The 11,404-nt window shown below is 40.7% G+C and overlaps 1 protein-coding gene across 1 annotated transcript in view; it reads left to right on the top strand.

Annotated features, from left to right (window-relative positions):
• Positions 1-4,188: 4,188 nt before the first annotated feature.
• Positions 4,189-11,404, top strand: part of GYS2 (glycogen synthase 2) — a 43,808-nt gene continuing 36,592 nt past the window's right edge. Inside the window, exon 1 of the mRNA XM_089527572.1 lies at positions 4,189-4,309. Within this exon, the coding sequence (XP_089383698.1) occupies positions 4,189-4,309 (121 nt within the window). The remainder of the gene's footprint in view (positions 4,310-11,404) is intronic.

The raw sequence follows: 11,404 nt of genomic DNA, 5'->3' as shown, positions 1-11,404 counted from the left end.
TTTATTTATAGCCCGCCCAATCACAAGGAATCCAGGCGGGTTACAACAGTAAAAATAAAGATAATAACATCACATAACAAAAGCAACCTACATGATACAAGAGATCCATGAGTCCACTCTGACTCATGGGGACCCAGTGGATGAAACATCTCCAGGACCCCCTATCTTCCACTGCTCTGCTTAGGTCTTGCAGACTTGGGCTCATGACTTCCCTGATTGAGTTTAGCTGTCTGGCATGTGGTCTTCCTCTCTTTCGACTGTCTTCTACCTTTCCTAGAATTATTGTCTTTTCTAATGAATCATGCCTTCTCATGATGTGGCCAAAGTATGACAGCCACAGTTTGGTAATCTTGGGGGCTGTGCAGACCAGCCATTAAGGCCAGCTTGGGGCTGGAGTCGGGGTGCGGTGTCTATACAACACATGCCCGGACTCTGCCCCCATGGAAACATGATGGCGCGCACCACTCCACACAGCACGCAGTGTCATAGCGCTTCTCTGGCACTGTGTTTACATGATGCAGCCCCAAAGGAGCACCTTAAAGCTGCGCTGCTGTAGCTATTGTGCCTTTTCCAGGGCGCAAAAAGGAGCCACTTTTTGCTGCTCCTTTTTGTACCCTGAAAAGGCCAGATTGGGGCTGCAGCATGCGGTTGATGTGGCCCCAATGTGGCACAGCTGGAGGAGGCTGTAGGCCGCCCCTTAGGGGTGGTCTGCACAACCTCTTGACCTCCAGGGAGAGTTCAGGCTTGATCTGTTCTAGGACCTATTCATTTGTCATTTTGGCTGTCCAACATATCCTCAACACTCTTTTACAGCACCATATCTCAGATGAGTTGATTTTCTTCAAGCCTTATCACACCTGGGGGGTTTGCAGTTCAGATCCGCAGTCACTCCTGTTCTAGCAACATGAAACATGATGTTTTTTCACACTGGATCTGGAGTCATTCCTGTAAATTCACGTTAAAACGTGATTTTTACCACACCTGGTTGCCTTTCCATTGCCCTTCCGAATCGAGAGGGAACCGGAGTCAGTGCGATTTGAAGCTAGTCACATGATGTGGATTCAAGCAAAGTGTGGTGAGTGCACATTGTATTACCACACCAGAACATACTTTGAGGGTTCAACGATTTGAATCGGCACCCTTGCACATGCTCAGTGGGGCTCTGGATGCTGTCCTCCTTCCCTCCCCCTCCTTAGCTGTCATCCTTCATCAGGATGGAGCAGTCAGGGGATGATGGGACAAGTCGCATGGGGTCACTGGAGGCTAGATCGGAGTGATGGAAGAGGCAGGGGATGATGGGACAGATCGCATGGGGTCACTGGGGGCTAGATCGGAGTGATGGAAGAATCAGACCTAATCGGAGTGAAATCAAAGTGAGCTTGGAACTGGTTTTTGGTGAATTTGCTTGTTACTGAATTCACCAAAAACAGCAGTCACTGCGGATTGGATTAGATTGACTACGGAAGTGCCTCGGAACGACCCCCCATAGAAAGCAACCAGGTGTAATAAAACATCACGTTTTAATGTAAATATGCATCCTGGACCAGGAGTGACAGTGGATTCAAGCTGCAAAAATCCTTGTGTGATAAACGCCTTCCTCTCCTCTGTCTTCACAGTTCAGCTCACACATGCATACGTGGTGATGGGGAATACAAGGGATTCATTGCTACCTGATCCTTTATTTAAAATGTGGATTTTGGTTTGGGAAATGACATATGTGGCAAGATTTATCTCCAACTCTGTGTAAATATCCTCCATTAACCATTTCTTTGATCAAAATTGCACATACTGTTCCTATTAGCACTGTTGATGGGAAGTTAAGGACAGCTGATACCTATATTGCAAAGGTATCTTGCAGCACCTTTGAGACTAACTAAAGAAAGAAGCCGGCAGCATGCGCTTTGTAGACTAAAGTCTACTTCCTCAAATGCATCTTGGCTAACACACTGTCAACTGCTTAGAGAGTGCTTAGTTCACTATGAAGCGGTGTAGAAATGTAAAGTGCTAATGCTATTGCTATCTCTTTACATATTGATTTTACAGAGTAACATGTCTATATCTTTGAATTTTGTTACATATATTGTACCTCTGTCCACAGCCTCCAGCAATGTTGACAGTAGGGACATTCACTTTGGAAAATGGCCTGAGCAGAAAGCCATAGCGTTGTTTCCTCAGTCCTTAATATGTGCTAAAATCCTTCCATTAAATATCCTTTTTAGAGTCAAAGAGAATCAATTTTGATCCACAGCCCACTAGAGGGACCCCTCTACGTTTCAAGTGCTAGATAGACACAATCTAAGAGATACAAACAAAAATCCATCAGTGATACCTTTATTGGTCAATCAAAATGCACAATATACTTGTTGCAAGCTTTCAAAACTTCATGGGCTTCTTCATCAGACAAGATGTTACAAACCAAACAGAAGGGGGGGGGGGGGAAACAATTGGAGATGTTAGCCGGATGCCTGCATGGTGTTTCAGTCCTGAATAAGATGTTATGATGGGGAGGGTAGCCCAGAAAATTTAAAGTCCATTTACATCTCAACAGTTGACATTAACACTGCTGGGTGAGATGAAGGGGAAGAATTTTGTCCTTTCTTCTAGACTCAGGTGAAAGCAAACTGCTGCAGCTTCTCCTAGCTTGTGCCTTCTTCCTCGTTTTTAATTTTTGCCGTCTTGACCATATTCTAATATTGCTTGGATGTGCCCTGTTTTTTAACTGGAAAATGTTGTTGGGGCATGCCATTCTGTAGTTATCACAAAATATATCTTCCTTAAAAAGAGCAGCTCAAACAATTAGATTGTTTCAAAGCTTGGGGATGCATGGCAATGGAATTACAAAGCCAGCGCCACGGGAAATAGTAGAAGGTTATTTTTTTAAATTATTTTTATTCACACATTAAAACCTAAACAATACTAAAATCTGACAAACATCTAAAGACAATGCATTACATAACGTAACACATCTCATGATGTAGCTATAAACTAAAATAACAATAAAACAAACATTGACTTCCTGAACGCCTTCCTTGACTAAGTTTCTTATAGCATCTCCACTTTTTTTCCCTGCAAACAATATTTTCATCATCCCACTTTATCTATAAATCTCAATAATGCAAAACCAAACTATTGCCTTAATAATTTAACTGTCTCATAGTTTATGACAATCCTGAAATGGCTTTATCTCCCTGTTCTTTTTGCAAAAAAACTATTAAGTGTTCCCAATTCCTTTTTGTGTTTCTCCCATGATTTCCTTCTCAATATACATGTGAACTTATCTATTTCAACATAATCCAACAATTTGAACAACCATTCTTTACTGTCTGGACATTCATTTATTTTCCATTTAACAGCATACAAAATATGTACCGCTGTTCTCATGTAAATAAAAGTTTGCTGGGTTTGCATACATAACATATCACATATAGCTATAAAATAAAATAATATTTCATTGGGAAGTTTTTTTTTAAAAAAATTGTGAATGGTGAAAGAAGAATAAGTAAGGATTTATGTTTCGCTACTTCTCAGGTTAAATATTTCCAGGCCTTGCACTATTCCTGCTCAAGGTGTAGAATGTAGGTTTCCTTTAGTGGTTATTCATTTTAAATCCTCCTTCCCCCCCAAAGTGGCAGAATGCAAACATCCCTGGAACTAGGCTTGAACTGTGATCTCCCCATGTGTCTGGTGGGAAAGGGAGAGGGGGCAGGGCTTGAACTGAGTGGTATTAAGCCATGATCCTCCTCCCTATGGGGCTTGGCTTAAGGCAATTCAGACTCAGAGCAGTTTCACTGAGTCAAGGGGCTTTCAAGAACTGTGAGGCTCTTGGTGATTTTCGACTGATCCCCTGTGGCCTGTGTTTGCCCTCAGCAGACAAGCCAATCTGGATTTCCGCTGTAACCAAAGCCAACAGCCTCTCCAAGAAAGCCAGTGGGATTTTACTGAGCCAGTTTGAAGACTGGTGCTTGAGCAATTTCGTTTTTTCTAACTCCATCACCCATCAAGCTTTCTGGACAAATTTTGCTTTTCAACATTTCCTGGCTTTTTCAGGCTGACCTCTTGTCTTTTTCTCCTGGAAAGGACGAGATCAACCAGGAGGGCAAAAGCTAACCCTTTTTTGGGGGGGGGGCTAAAAAATTTATAAAGGGCTGTTGTGCTGTGTAAGCACCAGTGAAAACACTAGGATCACCAATGCCTCTGGTGCGATCCCTTTCGGTCACCTCTCTCAATGGGCTGCCTCAGTGGGAAGATGAAGATCTCCCAGTTGAAGATCTATTACTATTTGAAGTGGCATGGGAAGTCACTAATAAAGGTTTGTATCTAGTTTTGTTTTTGGGTTTTGGTTTTGTTATCTAGTAGCTAGAAGATGAAAGATAGGCTTGTACCTATATTTTTGCCTAGAAGATTACATATAGTAGTTTACTTCTGGTTCCTATTATTGCCTAAATGAGGTGAGAGAAAGGGTGCAAATGGCAATAAATGAAGACTTGGAGAAAAAACAAAGGCTGTTTAAAAGCAGCTTAGGTGTTTGAATGAAATTCTTTCAGCGCAAGATGGATGTGACCACACTGAATCTCAGTCTGTCATATCTTATGCAAAACAAAGCATATAGCATGCATGATCCCTAGTTTGTAAAAGTGAAAGGTACAAGCTCCAGCCTGTCTGGAAATGCTTGTCCCAACCCAGGCAATGTCTCAGCAGTTTGAGAAAAATCTACATTGTACATGCTCAGAGTACATTGGAAATGAACATTTTGCAGACACTGGAAATCTTGGCAAAATAGGCCAAGTTTTGGGTGGGAGCGAGGTTCATGTTTTTTAATTATGACTTGGCTGTGAAATTGCAGTATTGTTCTTGAACTGAATACACCTTTTTACCTTTAACGTTTCATTCGGGGGGTGGGAAATTATCGATGATTATAGTTATGAAATTTAGAATATCAAATATAGAATATCAAGAATTTACAGTTCTTTCACTTCCAAATGATAGCACTTATAAGTGAGGGCAATGAGGGGATCAAATCTAGAGACTATTTAGCACCATGTCCCTCCATAGGCTCAAATTCAGGTTCTGATTCCATTAAGGCCTGTATATAAAATACAAGTATATGCCTATTAGTAGCTTAACTCTACTTATCATGTCCTCCTAATTATATTTGTCAAGACTTCCCTTTTAACACCATTGCTTTCCTTATGTCCACACATTAGGAAACCTCTCTGTTTGCCTCCATTAAATCCCTCCCAGCAGTTCAGAGTTGGCATGATTATTATATTTGCCATTTCTGTGAGAACCGCTTTAGAGAACCACTGTGATTATGTAACAAAGTCGGCTCAGGGTGCAGACTTTGGCATAGCAGTCAAGGTTTCCATGTGCACAAAAACGGTTACTGGTTGTGACTCCCCACAAACTTGTCTCTGTCCACAGCGTGTGGTCAGTTGCAATTTATAAATATTTGGAGGGTTGTGGCCATTTACAATTTCCGCACACATTAGAACCATGGCCATGGTGGAAATGTGTGGTTCTCCACACCGTCAGCCCCAAGATTCCATGGAATGGATCCATGGCATTTAAAGCGGAGTAATTGCACTATAATTGTGTAGTGTGAATAGGTCTTTGTCTGAACACAACTTTATCTCCGCCACTTTCTGCAAGTGAAAAGTGGCATCATTACTAAGGACTAAGCACAGGGTTGTTCAAAAACATTTTTCTCCCTGAAATGAAGAACAAGATGGTACCACTTCCCATTCCAGAGATAGAAGCCAACCAAACTTGCAAGGGGAACATTGTTCCATCGTTGGTGATTGAACAACATCCTGTAATGCAACACAAGGTAGCAGGTTGGCTTAGTAAATTCAGGACATTCTGTGTGGCGTATAACTTTCTTCTCCAGCATGTTTCCATCACATCAGCATCTGCTGTCCAGAATTTGTTGTGTGCCTTCAAGTCGTAGCTGACTTATGGTGACCCTAATGTGAACCTATCATGAGGTTTTCTTGGCACAATTTGTGCAGAGGAGGTTTGCCATTGCTATCCCCTGAGGCTGAGAGCATGTGACTTGTCCAAAGTCACCCAGTAGGTTTCATATCTGAGTAGGGGAATCAAACCTTGGCCTCCAGAGTTGTAATCCAATACTCAAACCACTGTGCCACACTGTCCCAGAGGAAACCACATTATCTTGCTTCATTACAGGGCCAACTCTGGGTAGGAGAAGATTTAGATGACACTTGTGTTTCTGTCCAATGATCTGATGACATAAAAGGGATAGGTGATCACATAACAGGGATTGGGTCTCCCTTATCCAAAATGCTTGCGACCAGAAGTTTTTGGATTTGGGGGTGGTGGCGGTGGTGGTGGTTGATATTGGAATACCTGTATTTGCATATACGTACATAATGAGTTATCTTGGAGAGTTTATATTTCATATACACATAGCCTAAAGATAATTTTATACAGTATTTTAAAACATTTTGTACATGAAAAAAGTATGTGTACACTGAAACAAAGTATGTGTACACAGAAAGCAAAGGTTCACTATCTCAGCCATCCATGAAAAGGGTTTTGGTTTTTGGAATATTTTGGATTTCGGAAATCTGGATGAGGGAGACTCGGCCTGTAGTTGTATAGTAAAGGCCCTCGTGTTTTTGTTTGCTTGTTTTTTGAGGCATCAGATGAGAACCCTCCAGTTTCCAAATGTATTATTTGTATATAAATCATGCATTTATTCAATGAAGTATTCCTCCATACTGCCACTATGGTTAAAGAGCATTTATCCACATCTCTTTCTTTTCTATTGTCATTCAACAATTTCCCCCTACCTACAGCAAGCCTGTACTCAGAGTTAGCAAGTGAAATAAGGAACTGGGCTCCTGCCCCTTTAATGGTTGTGTAGAAGATGGAATTTTAGCCAGTGGTGCTTGTGTTATTTCACCTGGCAACCATACTTACAAGAAAAGCTGGTCACTTGTTTGTGTGGTTGTTTACGAGAAAACATACAGCCTGCTCTTCTGGGGCTTATCACTCCAAATGGCAAATAGCAGTTAAAGCCAATAATAAAATATCATAAAATTCTAAGTGGAATATAGTAATAAAAACAAACAGATGTTATAGGTAAAATATGCAAGTTCTTAGAAGCTTTCTTAAATTTTCTGTAAGATTCCCCATAATGCTTCCTTACACAGAACAAAATGTACAGCCAATAATTTTATCAGAAATTGTTCACCTTGCCCTTCTTCATGGCGGCACATGGCTGCAAATGGTTAATCGCAACCAAATCTAAGGATAAAATGTTGCCTTGTATCCTGTGCTGGGAGAAAGATTAAAATTCCAAAACAGCAACAGACGCAATAGAAATAGATGGATGTGGCATACAGAACATTTGTCACTGATGCTGCTGCTGCTGTTGTTGTTGTATGCCTTTAAGTTGTTTCTGACTTACAGTGATCCTTGGGCAATCCTACCACAGGGTTTACTTAGCAAGATTTGTTGAGAGGAGGGTTGCCAATGTCTTCTGCAGCTGTGACTTGCCCAAGGTTACACAGTGGGTTTCCATGTCTGAGAAGGGATTTGGGCCCTGGTTTCTTGGAGTCCTAGTGCCACTACACCACACTGGCTCATAAAAGATTAGATAAAACTAATAAAGCAAATGTGTCACTCACTGCATTAAGACCAGCAACCTTGGTCTAATTGCCAAAGCATTCTGTTAGCTCAAATGTTTGGCGTGAGAGATCCATCTCTTTCTTAGCACACTTCTTTCTGGGAGTGGACCGAGACAGGGCAAGACAACCTAGTGGCAGAGAGAGACGGCCAGAAGAGAAGGGAATGGCCCAATCCACTTTTGGCTATACTTGGTGATCTGTGGACAAGCAACATCAGAGTGTGGTTAAGATGGCAAAGATTATTAATGAGGCAGAACACACAAGTGAGGAGAGGCTGCAGCAGTTTGCTTTTGCCTAAGCTTACTGGGAAGGAAAATATTCAGCTCCCTTCTGTCCCTCTGCCGAGTTAATGGAGTGCAAACTTCTTTTACACTTTGAATTCACTTTTGCAGCAACTGAAGGAAGCTGAGGACAAAGATGAAAGGAGAGAGGTACAAGAGAGAGAAGTTGGGACATTTTAAAATCAGGTGAAAAAGTGGGATGGCAGAACTGTTAGAAGGTATGAGATTCCGCTTCCTCCTCCTCGCAGGAATATGGTCTTCAGAGGTGGAAAAGGTACTCTATTACAGCTGACCTTCCTTATCCATGGATTTTTAATCCACAGATTCAAGCATCCATGGTGTGAAAATATTCAAATATATATATGTATATATTAACTCTCCCCAAACAAACTTTGATTTTGCCATTTTATATAAGGGACACCATTTTACTCTGCTATTGTATTTAAAGGGACTTGAGCGTCCATGGATTTTGGTATCCACAGGGGGTCCTGGAACCAAACCCCAGCGGATAACAAGAACCTACTGTACCTTACTAGTTAGCTTGCAAACTTTAGGTCCAAGTCGAGCTCAAAGAGACTCATAGCAGAAAGCAAAGGATGATGTTACTGATTTTTTTCTCATTTCCAGCTTTCAGGGTTATCCATACTGTAGTGGCATCACTTGGGTTTGTGTGGGGTGTGTGGACCGCACCAGGTGACACCCTAAGGGGTGTGTGACACCACTGCTCCTCACACATCTGCATTTGGACAGAAATGGGCTGTGGCATTCACCTGCATCCCTTTAAAATGCTAAAGAGATGGTGTGAGTGGGGTGAGGCTCAGTGGGAGGAGAAAGGAGAGGTCCCAGGTTTTTTAAATTAAAATTTAATATTTAAAAAAATAATTTAAAAAAATTATATATACACACACACATTAAAAACTTCACATTTCTAATTCTAAGCAAAGTAAAGTTAAATAAAGTGAAGTGAAGTAGGTTAATACTTTGAACATTAAATATGTCCTCATTATAATGAAGACAAATATGTCAACCTGAGAATGTTGATATATTTTAACGGTGTGTTTGTGTGATTATGTTTTATTGATGTAATGTCTAGCTGATGCAATGTTTAGTGGGTATACATAGAATTCATAATAAATATTAATAAATAAATAAATAAATAAATAAATAAATAAATCTTCACATTTGACCAAATTTTCACTTTACCCACATGGAACTATATATATGTAAATATGTTTAGGCTGTGCATATGATATTGTAATTTAAGAGTATAATTTTAATTGTGCTATTTGTTTATGTTACAACGATTACCATTACATTCAGGGATATATGGAAATTACAACTGATGAGTAAATTAGTAAAAAAAAATCACTAAGGATTCTGTATGGGTGTGGTATGGGAAGAGGTCAACGGGGGTGTGTGACACCATGGGTTATCACACTGGGTGACACTACCCCTAGTGGTACCACTGCTACACTGCACAATTATACTAGTTAGATGCCACTTTAACTATCATGGCTTCATCCTTTGGAATGTAGGAGTTTTTAGTTTGTGGAGCTACAGTGCTTAGAGTTATCTATAGTACACTGGTCCTTGGTATCCACTGGCATTTGTTTCCAGGACACTCTGCGGATACCAAAATCCATGGATGTTCAAGCCCCATTATATACAATGGCGTAGTAAAATGTTGTCCCATATCCAAAACAGAAAAATCAAGGGGGGATATATAACATTTTCAAACGAGGAATGCATGAATCCATGGACAAAATAATTTGTGAATCCGGAGGACTGACTGTAACTCCCCTGAACTATAAGACCACTATTAGGGAGAAAATTCTAAGCCTCACAAAGCTACAAATCCCAAGATTCCATAGGATGAAACCACAGCTGTTCAAGTGGTATCAAAGTAGTATAATCATCCGATACGGATGCATCCCAGGTTTAGAAGCTGCCTGACAGAACGCATTTTGGCCCCAAAACGTTTTTTGCATGCCTGTGGCAGAGCAGTGTATAGTATCCTGCTCTTTCCAGGTCAAAATGCATAATACCCAAGAACAACCAGATTATATTGGCACCACCTGAGGCAACCTCCTTTCCCTGCAAAAAACTCCACAAGGCCCTTCTTTCCTCCCTTGAGGTAAAAACTGTAATAAACTAAAAAAAACTAGAGGTTGGGAGAAACACATTCCAGGTAACAATTGGGTGTGCATCCCCTCAGGTACTATAACAGCTTGCAGTGGCATTACTTTGGAGAGGGAGATTGCAATGAGTAACCTTTACTTGATCTCTCTCAAATATTGCCTTGGAGGGGTAGGATTTCATTTTGAAGGTTTGGTTTGTTTGGCCATCTCTCTCTCTCTCTCTCTTTCTGTGTGTGTGTGTGTGTGTGTGTAAGCAAAAAACACAAATAACAAAAAGGTCACACATACATGATGATAGATTAATGCATTATTCACAAAATAATGAGTAATGGACTATTTTTCTTTTTTAAAAAGCTTGCTAACACTCATGCATTACATTAAAACAATAATCGGGCTCTCCTAATTTGCTGCCTTTTGATGACACCCAAAATCTGCTCCCTGAGGCTACTGCTTCATTTTTGCCTAATGCCTCTGATTATTCTTTAAAAATGATAGGGAATGAAAGATATAGGATAGGGAGATACCTGGCTTGGCAGTACTCTATGCGAGAAGGACCTTGGGATTACTTCTGATCATAAATTGAACATGACACAACAACAGAACATATGAATGTAGTTACTGTTGCTGAGAGTTATTCTTGTGCAGACCTGAATGCAGATTTGGGCTCAACTTCTTACTTGGGCACACATTCTGCTATCAGTTGTTAGCCTAACCTACCCCGGAGGTTTGTTGTGTATGTAAAAGAAGTGGCCAGGTATATCATCTGGATGTCCTTGGAAGTGCAATAAATAGGCCTGTATTCTCTTTTTATAGGGCAGCTGGACTTTCAAAACAAAACGAAAAAGGGGACTGTTTGTATCCCAAAAAACAGCCTGAACTGAGCTGTAGAACAAACCATGCAATGCTGTAGTAGCATAAATGAATTACCAATGGGTAAATGATTGATCTCCCCTCTCTGTGTGTGGCTAAAGATAAAGAGAGGATTATTTGAAAGAGTAGTTTATAATTACAGGAGGACAAATATTTGGTGGGCCTTAGAAATCACAGTGTCTGAAAACTTGAGGGTTAATATTGTGTGCAGAAGATGGATGTGCCAGGATAGCTTTTACCCTGATGTGAGCAGAGCACCAGGAGATCTTACCTGCCCTTTTTTCTACCCCTTCAAGACCTTAGAAAATGTATTGAGCCCTTTTGATGAAATCAGAAATACTCTTTGCAGCCTAAAAAAGATGCAGGGTGAATAACATTTAAATATTCATTATTAAAATTTAATAGAAAAAAATTGGGCCTACCCAGGTCTCCAGCTGCATTATTCTCAATTACAGTAAACCCT

Source organism: Sceloporus occidentalis, unplaced genomic scaffold, assembly GCF_023333645.1.
Source record: "Sceloporus occidentalis isolate IW3139 unplaced genomic scaffold, rSceOcc1.0.p SCAF_5, whole genome shotgun sequence".
NCBI classification, from domain to species: domain Eukaryota; kingdom Metazoa; phylum Chordata; class Lepidosauria; order Squamata; family Phrynosomatidae; genus Sceloporus; species Sceloporus occidentalis.
The sequence above is the reverse complement of the archived record's forward strand: the minus strand, read 5'-3'. Positions and strand labels throughout refer to the sequence as shown.